General features: G+C 49.1%; 8 protein-coding genes across 8 annotated transcripts; 4 read left to right on the top strand and 4 right to left on the bottom strand. All coding sequences in view use genetic code 12, as the record gives it.

The window, feature by feature from the left end:
• Positions 1-61: 61 nt before the first annotated feature.
• On the top strand, positions 62-637 carry DIURU_000913 (uncharacterized protein; the record flags this gene model as incomplete). The annotated part of the gene is made up of 1 exon (XM_034159214.1): positions 62-637. One exon carries the CDS (start codon positions 62-64, stop codon positions 635-637), a length of 576 nt encoding a protein of 191 aa, XP_034014266.1.
• A 10-nt stretch (positions 638-647) lies between these two features.
• Positions 648-1,415, bottom strand: GLO2 (hydroxyacylglutathione hydrolase; the record flags this gene model as incomplete). The annotated part of the gene is made up of 1 exon (XM_034159215.1): positions 648-1,415. The coding sequence occupies one exon, from the start codon at positions 1,413-1,415 to the stop codon at positions 648-650; it is 768 nt and encodes a 255-aa protein (XP_034014267.1).
• Positions 1,416-3,406: 1,991 nt separating this feature from the next.
• DIURU_000915 (uncharacterized protein) lies at positions 3,407-4,834 on the bottom strand (the record flags this gene model as incomplete). The annotated part of the gene is made up of 1 exon (XM_034159216.1): positions 3,407-4,834. One exon carries the CDS (start codon positions 4,832-4,834, stop codon positions 3,407-3,409), a length of 1,428 nt encoding a protein of 475 aa, XP_034014268.1.
• A 914-nt stretch (positions 4,835-5,748) lies between these two features.
• RPL3 (60S ribosomal protein uL3) lies at positions 5,749-6,918 on the top strand (the record flags this gene model as incomplete). The annotated part of the gene is made up of 1 exon (XM_034159217.1): positions 5,749-6,918. One exon carries the CDS (start codon positions 5,749-5,751, stop codon positions 6,916-6,918), a length of 1,170 nt encoding a protein of 389 aa, XP_034014269.1.
• Positions 6,919-8,320: 1,402 nt separating this feature from the next.
• On the bottom strand, positions 8,321-9,322 carry DIURU_000917 (uncharacterized protein; the record flags this gene model as incomplete). Its single annotated transcript, XM_034159218.1, has 1 exon — positions 8,321-9,322. One exon carries the CDS (start codon positions 9,320-9,322, stop codon positions 8,321-8,323), a length of 1,002 nt encoding a protein of 333 aa, XP_034014270.1.
• A 600-nt stretch (positions 9,323-9,922) lies between these two features.
• VMA8 (H(+)-transporting V1 sector ATPase subunit D) lies at positions 9,923-10,705 on the top strand (the record flags this gene model as incomplete). The annotated part of the gene is made up of 1 exon (XM_034159219.1): positions 9,923-10,705. One exon carries the CDS (start codon positions 9,923-9,925, stop codon positions 10,703-10,705), a length of 783 nt encoding a protein of 260 aa, XP_034014271.1.
• A 100-nt stretch (positions 10,706-10,805) lies between these two features.
• Positions 10,806-11,978, bottom strand: HAT2 (Hat2p; the record flags this gene model as incomplete). The annotated part of the gene is made up of 1 exon (XM_034159220.1): positions 10,806-11,978. One exon carries the CDS (start codon positions 11,976-11,978, stop codon positions 10,806-10,808), a length of 1,173 nt encoding a protein of 390 aa, XP_034014272.1.
• Positions 11,979-13,709: 1,731 nt separating this feature from the next.
• DIURU_000920 (uncharacterized protein) lies at positions 13,710-15,011 on the top strand (the record flags this gene model as incomplete). The annotated part of the gene is made up of 1 exon (XM_034159222.1): positions 13,710-15,011. The coding sequence occupies one exon, from the start codon at positions 13,710-13,712 to the stop codon at positions 15,009-15,011; it is 1,302 nt and encodes a 433-aa protein (XP_034014273.1).
• Positions 15,012-15,427: the final 416 nt, after the last annotated feature.

Here is a 15,427-nt window from a genome sequence, read left to right on the forward strand (position 1 = left end):
ACTATCGGAAGTATCGGTCGCACCGACCACTTTGTGAACGTCGCACCCACTACCTCTGGCCATGGCCCCGCCCCGATACGTGCCTCCGCTCAACTTTGCGTTGGTGGAGGATGGTATCTATCGCCTGGGGTTCCCCATGCCCATCAACTACCCGTTTCTCGATGATTTGGGCATCAAAACCATCGTCTACTTGGGCGACTTGGGGATGCCGCTGACACGCAAGGAGAAGAAGAAAGACAAGCACGGCACCGTTGAAATCATGCAGGCCTACGAACAATGGATCGAAACAGAAACCCTGATCAAATTCCACAAGTTGCTCTTTGAATCACCCCAAGAACCGTTCACATTGGTGCTGGCAGAAACTCAAGCCCACCAGCTGTTACAAGCGGCGCTTCAACTCATGCTTGATAAAGATAACTTCCCGATGTTGGTCCACTCTAATAAGGGTAAACACCGCATCGGAGTGCTTGTGGGGCTCATGAGAAAGATGCTACAAGGGTGGCTGCTAGCGGCGATCTTTGACGAGTACGAGAAGTATGCCATGGGCAAGCTGGAGTATGACCTCGAGTTTATTGAGCTATGGAACCCGGAGTTGGAGGTCGACGACACCCGCAAACCCGAGTTTGTACGAATATAGACGCCATTTTCTACATATTGTTTTTCATTTCTCGGAGCTTGCCCATCACCGCCTCCCGCGCCAGCTCCCCCGTCGCCCGCTGCACCTGGGGGTCTCCCAACATCATGAACGGATTATACTGTTTCTCCTGGCCGATGGTCAGCTTCCCCGTGGTGTGCTCGTTGGCTTTCGCCATCTCGGCGAGGGCGGCAATGGCGTCGTTGTCAAGCACTTTCTGCGAGAACTTAATATTGCTGCGGGTATATTCGTGGCCCGGGTACACCTTGGTGGCGTCGGGCAACTTCGCCAACACCTTATTGAGCGAGTAGTCCATCTCCTTGGGTGTGCCTTCGAAGAACCGGCCGCACCCGGAAATAAATAGCGTATCCCCCGTGAACACCGCCTTCTCTTTGGTGTTTGTATCCAGCACGTAGTAGCAGATCAGGTCCTGGGTGTGGCATGGCGTGTGGAGTGCCGTGATCGCCAACAGGTCCCCCAAATCAATTACCTCGCCGTCCTGAGGCGTATACAGCACCTGGGGCAGGTCCTTGCCGGCGATCACGGGCAAGTCCGGGTACTTCTTGTGGAAGAACTGGTTGCCCTGCGAGTGGTCGTAGTGGTGGTGGGTGTTGACAATCGCCTTAAGCTCGTAGCCGGTACCGGCCTTGTCGAGGTACGCCACCACTTCGTCGGGTTCGGCGGGGTCGATGAGCCACGCGTGTTTCAGCTTGTCGTCAACTAAAAGATAGGCGTAGTTGTCGCCGGAGCCCCATCTCATGGGGATCAGTTCGATGTGCATGGCTCGCGTTACCACTCGTCTGACGGTTGCCTGGAGCATTATTCGGCGGTTCGCAATCGGAGCGGCAAGGGGGTGTTGGCTGTGTGTAGGAACCCCACCCAGGGGGGGAACCGGAGAACCCGTTATATGAGCTAATAAAACTACTATAGTCAACTACGACTTTGATTTAATATTTTGAAAGGATCTACTGAGCCTACTTCATGGTCGTCTCGCGACTCACCAGGACTGTGCTCTACGATCTCCCCGCTCCTGTGTGGAACTTGTGAGTCACTTACTATTAGTGATTATTCACCAAATGAAAGTGACTACTGTATATTATTGTAGGTGGAGAATGAACACGTAAAAGCTTATGTCGATCCGGCAATTTCCGTCTTCTCATTCTGTTTGAGTCACAGGACAAGTCGCATGGAAATGAATTGCCCCACATTTCGAATTGAGTTCAAGAAAGACCTTTTGAGATCATCAATTGAGCTTCAAACACATGCATTTCCCTATATTCGCCAACTAAAAACTCACGAGTAGTTGCATTGGCCCCAGCCGGCGGCCCAGAAACCGCCACCAGGGTTGCAGCGGTCAAGGTTATCCTTCCAGCAGTCGCCGATTTTCTGGCCATCACCGTCCTGAACGTATAAATCAAACCCACCGTCTCTCGCGTATAAGTTCAAAAGTCTACCAGGGTTGTTGGGGTCTTCAAACGTCCCCTTGGTGGGGTTGTCGTTGCCGCCTTCAAAGTGAACTTGTCTCACGCTGACATCAAGTGTTTGCACCACCCAGCAGACGCTTCGAGAGTCAGATCACGCCAGTAGAGCTTAGCTGTGGAGGCACTGGTAACAGCAGCCAAGCGTCGAGTCTCATTTAGCAGGTTAAAGTAGTGAACAATGGATTTGAACAGGTTCAATTGACTACGTCTTTATACCTATACACCTGAACACACGTGGGGATTCTCTCGTGAATTCAATATATTGGCTTCCTATGTGGTAGACCCCTTAACTGTCGCATACAGATTTACGACAGCGGCTTTGCAGTACAGCTCACGCTTCATGACATAACGAAGAGAGGCATATGGATTGCAATTGGTTGGAGCAAGCGAAGGAGTAACATGTGACCCTGATGATGCAATGGTCAGCTAAACCCCTCTCAATTATTGAGTATGTGTTGTGTTAGGTGAAGGTATTTGAGACATTATTACTGTCATGCCATGATTTCGGCCTCTTCGAATATATATTGACAGCCAATGAATTGAGCATCAGTTGAGAGTGTACCCTCCCCACGTTGTTGAGCTGTACTTTGAACGAGGTCGATTGTTCCATGCAAAAACTTCGTATTTACCACTGCTTTGGCACACGCTGCACCAAACGGCATTTTGACTAGTGGAGGCACTCCGTTGATTGTATTAGACCATCATTCAACGTGACTAACATCGCTTTGAAAGTTGTCTAAGTTCAATTGATCTTCTCTAATCTTGTAAGGAAAGGCGAATTGCCCTTGCATTGTGCCGATAGCCAGCCTTCGGTTAATCTTGGCTTAACAGGATGCAAGTAAGTGTAATGCCACTTGTACGACTCAGATGCATTTGAAACAACAATTCAGTAACCATTTACGCTGGTTGATATAGTCGATTTTGTGGCGTCGAAGTGGCTGCACTGCGGGTCCCACAAGTACCTCCAAATTGGCATGAGAGTATTGAAAGTGCCAATTGAGCTTCAATTAGTGATATCAAAAGCGTGTTGGTATTTATACTTCCATTTGAAAAGTCTGTATCACTTCTCTCAACAGAAGAAGACTATACTCGGTTGAAACTGGTTGCAAGCGAAGAAGATTAGGTCAAATTATCGAAATAATCGAATATGAATGAGTCAGAGAGCATATGGTGGCTACATCCATCGTAGTGGTAACAGCAGGAGTAGCCAACGAACCAGGGACTTTGGATTGAAGTCTTTTTATTGCGAGGAATATTCCGATAGCAGAAGAGCTTCGTATATTGTTTGTAGCTACCACAACCGCTGCCAGAGAGATTGAGGGGTGCCGTGTTTGGCAGTGCGTTCGACATTTGGAAGCATGAGCCAAAGCATCACCATCGCCCCGTACAACGATATGAAAACCGGCATAATCACATATGTGCCCGCCAGTTGCGAGATCAAACCAACGATAAACGGGAACAACGCGCCTCCGGAACTGCCGAATGCCGTCATGATGGTGATGGTAATCACCTGAGTCTTACGGGGGACAAGCCCTTCCGTGGTAGTAAATGCCACCATAAGTGGATAATTTGGGCCGACAAACACCCCTGCTAAGCACACAAGCACTGCCACTGCCACCACACTGGGGATAACCCAACATAGCACCACAAATAAAATCGATAAAAGCAGCACTAAGAGGACACCACGACGAATACCAAATAGCTTCGGAAGTAAGTTAGTAAGGGCTAATCGGCCAATAGTCAACCCTCCCCAGAACCCCAGAGCGACGTACCCCATTGTAGACGGGTCACCGTGACGGTAATCGAGGAGGAACGTGACGATCCACCCTGCCATGGCCACTTCAGAACCTTGGTAAAAGAAGATGAAAAACGACAACAACCACGTGATGGGGTTCTTTAAAGCGGTCTTAAGTAAAGATACCAGACTGGTTTCATGTGTAGTCGTTTCAATACGGTTTGCCAGTGTCGGGTCTTCATCCCATGGTTTAAGGTCAACATCCGACCCTTGGAATGAGAGGTATAAGTTGATACCGTTCACCGCATAAAGGCCAAGAAGGATCAAGTAAAAATAGTGCCAAGCGACATTGGCGTTAACCACCAGAGTCGCGATAATCGGGGAAATGGTCGCCCCTAAACCGTAAGCACCATGAATAAATGAAAGCAAACGGGCTTTTAATTCCATTCTCAGAAGAAACACATTAGTCTGAGCAACGCCAAGGCCAGCACCAAGTCCACCAAAGAAGAACCCCACAGCAATCACCGGGAAGGCCGTCCCCAGCGACACTAAAGCGTACATCACTATATTAAGCACACAACTAAGAAGCAACAGCTTTTGGCGACCAAGCAACGGCTCTATAGTATGAGCAAGCAACGCCACCACGATAAACCCCACGGCATTGGCAACCCAGATCATGGAAACCACAGCATAGTTAATATTATAGTAGGTCTCAATATGGGGCAAAAGCGCCCCTGGAGCGGCATCGCTGAACCCTAAGGAGAATCCCCAAAGGATACAGGCGACGGTACGCCACATGTTCCGCGGAGGGTCGTGTAAAGTCATTGGCGGCACCCCTTGTTGGACTGGGACGGAAGCTTCATCAGAGCCATTCTCAAAGGAAGACGGTGGTGGAGCAAACGCATTGGTAGTGTCAACATCGTGACGTTTCGATAACACTGACGGATAGGCGGGAGTGATTGTCTCGAGTTCGACGGAGTTCATGGCAAGTGCATGGTGGGAGTTCGGAGTATTTGTGGGCTTTCTGCGTATATACGGAGGGGAGACGCCGCGCTGCACGGTGACATGGGGCAAACGTAACCTAATTTGGAACGCGCTGACAAATTGCGGACTTTAAATATTGTGACGTTGCGGATTCTGAACAAATCTCGGAGTGACACTAGTTTCGGAGTTTACACAGGTTTTTACTTGATTACAATTGGGTCACTTTCATGGTTAATCGTGAGTAAGTTGGTTTTGTGGCCAGAGGAAAGCCCCTTTACGATGCACCACTAAGCATGTACCTACCATGCAATTGTTCCGTAAATTTACATTCACCGATAAATTGAATTGAATTCATTGTAATCTCAAACACAGCCTTCTAACATCAATTTATATGTAATCAAATATGATCTCGAGTACCATGCTTCCATTCCCATTCGTGGAATACGCATGATTCTACAAATTGAAATTATGTCTCACCAGGAATCGAACTACTACAGATGAGCACCCCTCTGATAATTCAATTTCACACGAACAACCGCCTAGTGGCTACTAGTATTGGTATCAATTGTCGTGGTTTGGTTTTGACAACAACGTTTACCACAGAGTATAGGCTTAAACCTACCCCTGTGGCTTCGTATCCACTACTAATTTGCTATAACCGCCAATACTTGGTTCTGACAGCAGCCGTCCCACCAAAGATACCAACCAAAAGGAAGATGCAACGGAGAATACCACCACTATGACACAACCTTTCTCTTTTAATCGATGGTGGTATCGTTTAGGAAGTAACTCAACCTTAGGGTTGGAGACCTATCTATCACGTGACCATTCATTACCTGCAGTACGGCCATCGCTGACGCTCGCGCTGATACTAAAGTGAAAAGTTTTCCCGGTGCGCCCACACCAACAGTACCATGTCTCACAGAAAGTACGAAGCCCCCAGACACGGTTCGCTCGGGTTCTTGCCCAGAAAGAGAGCTGCCAGACAAAGAGGTAGAGTTAAGGCCTTCCCCAAGGACAACAAGTCGAAGCCCGTCGCTTTGACCGCCTTCCTCGGTTACAAGGCTGGTATGACCACCACCGTCAGAGACTTGGACAGACCCGGTTCCAAGATGCACAAGAGAGAAATTGTCGAAGCCGCCACCGTCATCGACACTCCTCCCATGGTCGTCGTTGGTGTCGTCGGTTACGTCGAAACCCCCAGAGGTTTGAGATCGTTGACCACCGTGTGGGCCGAACACTTGTCGGAAGAAGTCAGAAGACGCTTCTACAAGAACTGGTTCAAGTCTAAGAAGAAGGCTTTCACCAAGTACTCCGCCAAGTACGCCAAGTCGCCTGAGGAAGTCGAAAGAGAACTCCAAAGAATCAAGAAGTACGCTTCGGTCGTCAGAGTGCTCGCCCACACCCAAATCAAGAAGACCCCTCTTGCCCAAAAGAAGGCTCACTTGGCCGAAATCCAAATCAACGGTGGCTCGATCTCCGACAAGGTCGACTGGGCCAAGGAACACTTCGAAAAGGAAGTGTCGGTTGACTCGGTTTTCGAACAAAACGAAATGGTCGACGTCATCGCCGTCACCAAGGGTCACGGTTTCGAAGGTGTCACCCACAGATGGGGCACCAAGAAGTTGCCCAGAAAGACCCACAGAGGTTTGAGAAAGGTTGCTTGTATCGGTGCCTGGCACCCGGCCAACGTCAACTGGACTGTTGCCAGAGCCGGTCAAAACGGTTACCACCACAGAACCTCGATCAACCACAAGCTTTACCGTGTGGGTTCGGGTGCTGACGAAGCCAACGGTGCCACCGAATTCGACAGAACCAAGAAGACCATCAACCCCATGGGTGGTTTCGTCAGATACGGTATGGTCAACAACGACTTCTTGTTGCTCAAGGGCTCGATCCCCGGTATCAAGAAGAGAGTTGTCACCGTGAGAAAGTCGTTGTACGTCGACACCTCGAGACGTGCCACTGAACAAGTCAACTTGAAGTGGATCGACACCGCCTCGAGATTCGGTAAGGGTAGATTCCAAACCCCCGCCGAAAAGGCCGCCTTCATGGGTACCCTCAAGAAGGACTTGGAAAACTAAGTGTATATCTAATTATAAGTTTTTCCACTCTTTTACAAACTTGTGTAGTTTATTATTTATACGATACCTTACATGCCGCTCAGCAAACCCTGTTGTAAAGGTTTTGTGTCGCCGTAAGAATATCCGCTATTATCTTCCTTACCCGAATAGTGTGTGCGTATCAGCCGTGCCTATGGCGCGTTTGTTTAATCTTCCGGGGAGACGATCGACTCGCACTGAACTAATCTTGCCGCCTAGAGATATTCAATCTATCAAATGATATGGACTCTGAAGCCATTATGGATTAACTGCTGACTGGTTAAATGGCTGTGGGCTATACGCTTTTGCTATACTACGATCAATCGTTCGTGGAGTCGCAGCTCGTCGTGGAGAATGCCTGTGATGAGGGCGTGGTCGTCAAGCTGACAACAATAAAGCGTGCGACTAGCTATGGGTGGTTCTAACTCTTACTTAAAGGGAAAAATAACCAGCATTGAGTTGACGACGCTGTGCTTTGAGAACGATGTTGAGCAAATTATCCTACAACACTTGAACCCCGCCTCCACCCATACTAAGTCATGTTGCCCCTACAAGTATAGAGGCAAGAAACTTGGTTGAGGAATACTTTATGCAGAGATCCCTTCAAGGTAGAATCATGATTAGCTGCATAGAGGATCGTCGATCGTCGTTTTTCGAGATTTGCCACAGACGCATGGTAACCGGAATGTGGGCTGACTCACGGAGACACTGGCAAAGGAGGGGGTATTGTTCTACTGGCTCCGCCTCCGCTTGTGTCCAGGAACCGCCTCCGCTTGTGTCCAGGAACCGCCTGAGAAGGCCGGGTAACAGCCCCGTACGGGGAGCAGGGCTGCTTGTCCCATTCACATAAATATCCACACCTCGCTGCTATTCTGGTAATCACTCAAACCCGCTGTCACCAAGAACTACTAATGACCAACACAATCAATCTACAGCTTTTACTCACTGATGAGGACAACTGAATACAGAGAAGGTTAGCAACATTGATTCACTTAATTCCTGAATATATTGATGAGGACAACTGAATACAAGAAGGGCTACCAACTTTTACTAACTCAATTTTGACTATATTGTCCCCGAAGGAAGCATCCGATGCATTGAAAACGCTCCTTCAAGATTACTCTGTTACCATCGGGTATGGCGATGCCTGGATGTCAAGTTGACTTTGAGCTCAAACACTCGATCGGGTGAGATCCCCTCATTGCTACTTTGTTATGTGGCGGTCGGTGAGTGAAATAAACTACATAGACGTACGTAATAATAAAAGTTAGGTCTCCCCACAGTGGAGATGACGAAACAAAATTATTCACGTACTTTGTAGTATTGCCACTGAGCGTGGGGTGACTTAGATCGGTGTTACTTATTTATGTGATATATTTGAGATTTACAACACGCGGGCTAACCATTCGGAGGCCTTCTTGATCATGTCGTCGGTGACGTCATGGCCCACGCCTTCTTCGATAATGAAAGCCGAGGCATCGTTGGTGTTGATGTACAGCTCACACCACACCGTCAGCAACTTAGGGGGCACCAAAGTGTCGTCAGCACCGAAGGCAGCAAACAATTTGATCTTGCTCATGGGGAATTCTTCGAAGATCTGGAGGTCACGCTGAGCTAAGTATTTGTGGAAGAATTCAGGGTACTGGACTTGTTTCTGCTCATCTGAAAGGTTAAGTTCGTCGTAGTTAAAGTAAAACATTCTCCGGTCGTACAGCGGGTCGTCGAGGGGAGTCTTAAGCAAGCGGTTAATCAAAAGCGTACTCAAATCAATCAGACCCAAGAACGGCATCATAATGTCGACCAAATCAGGGTATTTCGAAGCGAAACGAATCACAGTGTGTCCCCCAAGAGATACACCAGCAATGGCGTTAACATACTTGATATTGATCCCCAACTCGTCCTTAACCACGGGGTCAACGTAGTACTCCAAATTGAGGTACAGCGGTAAGTGGTTCATGATCAATTTAAGATCTTCGACGGTACCGTCAAGATCCGATACCATATCGAGCGCATGGGTCTGGTTCCCCAGTTTCCACGCCCGGTTTCTCTCCAGGGAGATCAAACGCTCACCGTGGTTCCGCGAGTCAAAAGTGACACACACAAGGGGAATTTCCACATTCTGCTTGTTGGCATAGTACTGGTGCAAGATATTGTACGCCATTGACTCAGTGAAATGGTAATCGCCCCCTCTCTGGTGGACTAAGTACAACACATGGATGGGGATCGCCGGCAAATGACTGCGGGTTTCCGCGGGCAATTTGCACCGTTCGTTGACTCTTTCAAGGTATTGTTGGAGCTTGTCCAGGTTGTAGACGTGGGTGGTAATCCCAGAGATCTGATATTCCTTTTGGGCGAATTCCAGCGAGTCGAATTTGAACAATTGCATTGCGGCTGAGATATTGGTTGGGGTAGTCGCTGGCGGCCTAATTATGGGTCGTACGGTTTGTGCAGGAAACCAAGAGCAACCCGTTATAGCCGGGACCAAAACGATAGATGAAATTAAAATGGATTGATGACATTCTTTAACTTGATTTGTACATTCTTTAACTTCATTTATAACGGTCTCAGTTGTGTTTGATGTGCTTCAAAAGCGATTGACTTGGTTTATGTCGACAATCACAACTATCAAGGGTGATTACGCTATGAAGCGATTTCGTTACAGAATAGTCAAGTTTCAACAGAGTGAAATCTGCAATTGTAGACTCTTAATATGAGTTCAATAATCAAGCTTCAAAACCATATGGGTAACAAGTGATGTTAGTGCTCGCTGATTATCAATTATTGCTCGAAATACAATCACCCTTGTAGTCAAAGCAATCCCATTTGGACTTGAACACATGCAATTACAATGCTAAGCTAACACAAGTGATCACCTTAACTCAAGCATCCAAAATTTGCAATGTTAAATCTATCAATTAATGTCGTTCAAGCCTTTAATCAACCGCCTCCACTTAGCTTTCGCACTCGCACTCACCACACCACCACCATGTCGGCGAACCGTGAACAGGTGTTCCCCACGCGGATGACGCTTGGGGTGATGAAGTCCAAGCTCAAAGGGGCCCAGCAGGGCCACCTGCTTCTAAAAAGAAAGTCAGAGGCGCTCACCAAGCGGTTCCGCGACATCACCCAGCGTATTGACGACGCCAAGCGCAAGATGGGGCGGGTGATGCAAACGGCGGCGTTCTCGCTTGCCGAGGTCCAGTACGCCACTGGCGACAACATTGGCTACCAGGTGAGTGAGCTGGTGTCGAGCACTGCCCGCTTCCAGGTGAAGGCGAAGCAAGAAAACGTGTCTGGTGTCTACTTGCCGACGTTTGAACCCTATATCAACGAGGATATCAACGATTTCAAGTTGACGGGGCTTGGTCGAGGCGGGCAACAGGTTCAGAAGGCGAAGTTGGTGTACACCAAGGCGGTGGAGACGCTTGTGGAGTTGGCGTCGTTGCAAACGGCATTCATCATTTTGGACGAAGTTATCAAAGTGACTAACCGCAGAGTCAATGCCATTGAACACGTGATTATCCCTAGAACCGAGAACACTATTTCCTATATCAATTCCGAGCTTGACGAGTTGGACAGAGAGGAGTTCTACCGGTTGAAGAAAGTTCAAGAAAAGAAGCAGATTGCCGCGGCGGCAGAAGAAGCCGAGGACGCGGAAAAGAAGCTCAAGGCAGGTGCCGACGTCACTGACGAGGCGAGCCAGGCGGCTAACGTCGGCGATAACGACGAGCCTGGGTTATTACAAGACGACGACGATGTCATTTTTTAGACATTACACACCACCGGGAGTGGTTCCAGCTTAGCCGTCAAAGTTACTCATTAAAAATTTCACAATTCCTTTTTTATTCCATTCCGTAATAGTACAATTATTATTCTAGTTCATCATCGGCAACGGCGTCGTCGCTGCCCTCGTTAAGGATTTTTTGGCCCACTTGCCACAAGTGGACAACGTTGTCATCAGCCACTGATGCCAACGTCCACGGACGGTAGGGACACCACAGCAAGTCGGTGACTCCCGCGGTGTGGCCGGCGTGCATCATAAACAATTCAGGAGCCCCGTCTTCGGCATCTTCTTGTTGTTGTTCTTCGCCAATCTTGAACAAATCCCAGATGATCACTCTGCGATCCAGTGACCCCAGGGCAATGATACCGTCGTTGTGAGGGGAGAACTCCAACATGTTGATCGCCTCGGAGTGGCCCATCATCGAGTGGAGCGGGTACTGGCCCGGTTTGCGCCGGTCAAACACCGAGATGGTACCACTGGCATTACCCACGGCAAATAAGTTGTGAGAGAATGGCAGGAAGCCAATGGTATTGATCCCTTGAGAGTCGGGAACTTCAAATTGCGCAGTTGACTTTTGTGTACGCAGATCCCATAATTTGGCCGTCTTATCGTCACTGACGGAACCGAACACATCAGCATCGAAATAGTGCCACAGCACGTCGTTGACGATATCAGTATGAGAGTCAGCAACCTTGACGATAGTAGACTTATCGGAGGCAAGCGAAGTATCGGTCACGGCCACCGAGCGGTCGTCGGACCCCGATAAGAGCCAGTTTTGCTTATGGCGGTTCCACGATAACCCGTACCCGTTCTCGGTGTGGGGAATGAAGTGGTTACGAGTATCAGTTTCCGTATTGTAGACATCAATTTCACCGTTACCATTAATCGTAGCAATCACGTTAGGGTCCTGGGGCTGGACACGCCCGCGGTTGATCTCGGCGTCGTTAGCGAACTTCTTCACCACTTTGATGCGGGCATTGGCTTTGGGGCCACCACTAGCTAAATTAGCGTCACTAGTAAGCTCGGTAGAGGCGATCTTGAGGTAGTTTTGGTCCTGGCCCAGGGTGTGGGTGCCTAGCAACACGCGGGCATCGATGTTGTTGTCGGCGTTGGTCGAGTGCTGCGGGAGCCATTGCACCGTCAACGACGGCCACGTAAGAGCGGTCTCCAGGACGAACTCGTACATGTAGCGGCAGTTCTTTTTCCACAATTCATACTCGTCCTGGACCAGCGGGGTCTCGGGGATGGGTTCACTCATGGTGGTTACACCGAGCGTGCGAGTGCGGCTCAAGTCGAGCTATGCGCGCGACCCAGCCAATATCGGTATACGCGCGACCCAGCCAGTAGTTGACTGAAACTTTACAATGTAATATTCAATAGATTAATTCCGGCATGGAAGTTGTGTATTGTGCTGTACTGAACCATTTTGAGAAATATCGAATGGTGGTAACGGGTCTAATTCACCTAACCCTGGAAACCGGGGACCCTTGAGTTCTGAAATTTTTTGAGAAATTTCTCAATTAAAATCCGGTAAGTTTTGGAACCAAACACTCGCTGGGCAATTTGGAACATGGATACAAAAATTGAACTGCTTAAGCTGAGATTAACTGACATCAGTCTCCAGCTATTTGCGAGTAACATTTGTTAGAGGACCTATGGTCTGTAAGTCCTAGTTTATGAGATAAGCATCTACATGCCTCAATTGAAGCCTAACGAGGAAATGGGGGTTAAAGTAGCTTTGATCAACAATTTAAACCTGTCGATGCCTTCTTGCAACCATTATTTAACGTACTATCGCCCTTCCCTCTCGTGTTCATCTCTTGATTCCTCATGAAATTGTCCAAGTGTATTGCGGTTCCAGTCGAGCCTCGAGAGTCGTACTATAATTATGGAGTTAACCAAGAATGCTTTCAGGATCCTACAGGGCTCCTACCATCGAGATATCAAACATTACTACTTGATTACGCCTAGTTAAATACTATAGAAATTCTTTTATATTTGAATCATCTGAGGTCCACTTTGACTGAGAGCTCATAGAAGTAGACAGCTAAAGTTCAGAATGATCAATGAATAGGGGAAGTGAAAGCGTGGAACGTACAGATACCTATATGGTGGCTATGTAGCAGCGTTCATTTATTACAAGTTCCTGATCTTTACCGTCCATGTTCTACTCATGAAACTGTGGTCAATGGCGTGATCTTGGCTGAAACACATTCCAATACCGGCAGGAGCCAGATTCAAATATTACGTGATGTCTATGAATTCAAGCTTGAATAATACTAACCTATGAACAGATCCTTTTGTTCAAGGAGTTCCAGAGCTGGCGACAATGGCGTCAGTCGCCGGCTCCGCATTTCCTCCCCACCGGCGGTCGGAGATGCCTGAAGCGGCTAGTGGCCGTCGGCGATAAGCTCCAGCCCGCGCCTCGCATCGACAAATCGCCAGTGATGATGCCACTAACCCCAGACCTTCAGTTCGATCAGCGTACAGCTCCAATTGATGACCACAATAGAACCCCGTTGATCTTTTTGATGCATTAAACTCATATTTGTCGTCTTTTTTAATTTCCTCTACAATTGGAATCAGTTTTTTCTCTTGAAAGTGCCACAATCACCGATCTAGTTTACACCATACTCCTACTATACCCACCACCACTACCGTAGACGTCACCACCGACTATATCTCACCCCAGACGCCAACCACGCCCCTGATGCCGCGGGTCCGCTTGGATCCCCTCGCGCACTTAATCCCGATGACGTTCGCCACCACCACTATATAACACTCATCCACCCCGTACCCCAGGAAAAAAACTGAGGCACCCCACCCCGCGGAGGAAAAGTATATGTTTTTGCTGGCGAAAATAGCCCTCCGGCGCCTCTCGCCCCCGCCCCGGTTTGGTCGCGCGTTTACGCTAACCCGCCCTATCTACACGTCACCGAAACACCACACCCAGACGATGGCGTTGCCCCACGACCACCACACCGATGCCATGGTCAGCGCGCCGCTGGACTCGGCCGCCCTGGCGAGCCACTCCCACGACCACTCACACGACGCCCACAGCCACGAACACAGCCATGCCGCGTCTCACTCCCACGACCACGACCATAGCCATTCGCTTTTCGGCCATAGCCATTCCCACGGAGCTGGCCACAACGAGCTTTTAAAAACCGATGCCAAGCTGATCTTGGGCAACCCGGCAGTGAGAATCACCTGGGTCGGCCTCTTAGTGAACGTGGGGATGGCGATTTGCAAGGGGATTGGTGGTATCTACTTCCACTCGCAAGCTTTAACTGCCGATGCCATCCACTCCGTCTCGGATATGATCCTGGATTTTTTGACTTTGGCCACCGTCAATGTCGCTAATAAAGTCGGTTCTCCCACCCATTTCCCTCTTGGCTACGGTAAGATCGAGACGGTGGGGCTGATACTCATTCTGGGCATTTTACTCTTTGCCGGTATCTCGGTAGGGTGGCTGTCCCTCCTCCAAGTGCTCGAGTACACGTTACCCGCCTACTGGTACGATATGGTGCTGCACATCCAAATTGGCCACTCCCACTCCCACTCGCTCACCACCACCACCGAGGACTCGCTGGTGGGCCACTCCCACTCCCACGGCGACCACAGCCACTCCCACGCCGAGGTAGTGAGGGAAGTGCCCAACATCAACGCCGCCTGGATTGCGGCGGCCCTGATTGCCGTCAAGGAAGTGCTCTACCGGAAAACGATGAAGGTCGCCGCCGACACAAACTCCAAGGTGCTTGTGGCTAACGCCTGGCACCACAGAGTCGACTCGTTGACCGCCGCCGTGGCCCTCGTCACCGTTACTGGTGGGGTGATGTTTAACGTCGCCTGGCTCGACTCCGTCGGTGGTCTTCTCGTGCTGTACTTGATCGTCAAGGCTGGGTGGCTGTCGTTTAAAACGGCGTGGAACGAATTGGTCGACGTCGGTGAAAAGCCGGGGATGCCCACCTACGACAAAGTCGAAGGCATCGTCAAGGACGAATTGGCGGGTAACCGCGACTTGAGAGCGTTCCACTTGAAGCGGTTGCTGGTGCTCACTCTGGGAGCCAACACCAACGTCTACCTCTGGTTGGCGACGCTGGACCCCTCCGACGCCAGCTACACCATCACCCAGCTCAACTTGATTGAAAACAAGCTCAAGTACTTGATTCGCCGCGACGACCCTTTCATCAAAAAGGTGTTTGTGCGTTTCTGCGACGAGCTGGTCGTCGATTATGACTCCGACTCCTCCACCACCCACGGCATCGAGGACTTAAAATCCAAGCACTAAAATAGACGTTAGAGCATTTCACCACCACGTAGTCGCCCCATATTTATATTGTTGGCGTAACTAGTAAGGTAAGTCACCTTGCTGGTTACTGCTTATACATTGTTTACCTCATGAATCGAAACTAAGGTGTCAAGGAACTGTAAAGCCATGGATCTACGTCCATGTGGTAGAAGTACCACCACTTTCCAATAATCAGACTTGATGTTTTCTTCAATCGTGGGTTGGTGCGAAATGTTGAACTGATAGCCGAAGATGACATTTACTCTTCTTACATGTTCACAAGCGTGAACTAAAGTATACTTGATGATCAGTCGTTAATCTCCTTATGGCGTTTGCCTGAGATCTTGATCGACCTTTAATTTCGACCTTTGATTAAAAGACTCTCATTTACTGTCAGACTAATTTCAAACTCGATA

The sequence above is a fragment of the Diutina rugosa genome (assembly GCF_008704595.1).
Source record: "Diutina rugosa strain CBS 613 chromosome Unknown scaffold48_size103108, whole genome shotgun sequence".
Taxonomy (NCBI): domain Eukaryota; kingdom Fungi; phylum Ascomycota; class Pichiomycetes; order Serinales; family Debaryomycetaceae; genus Diutina; species Diutina rugosa.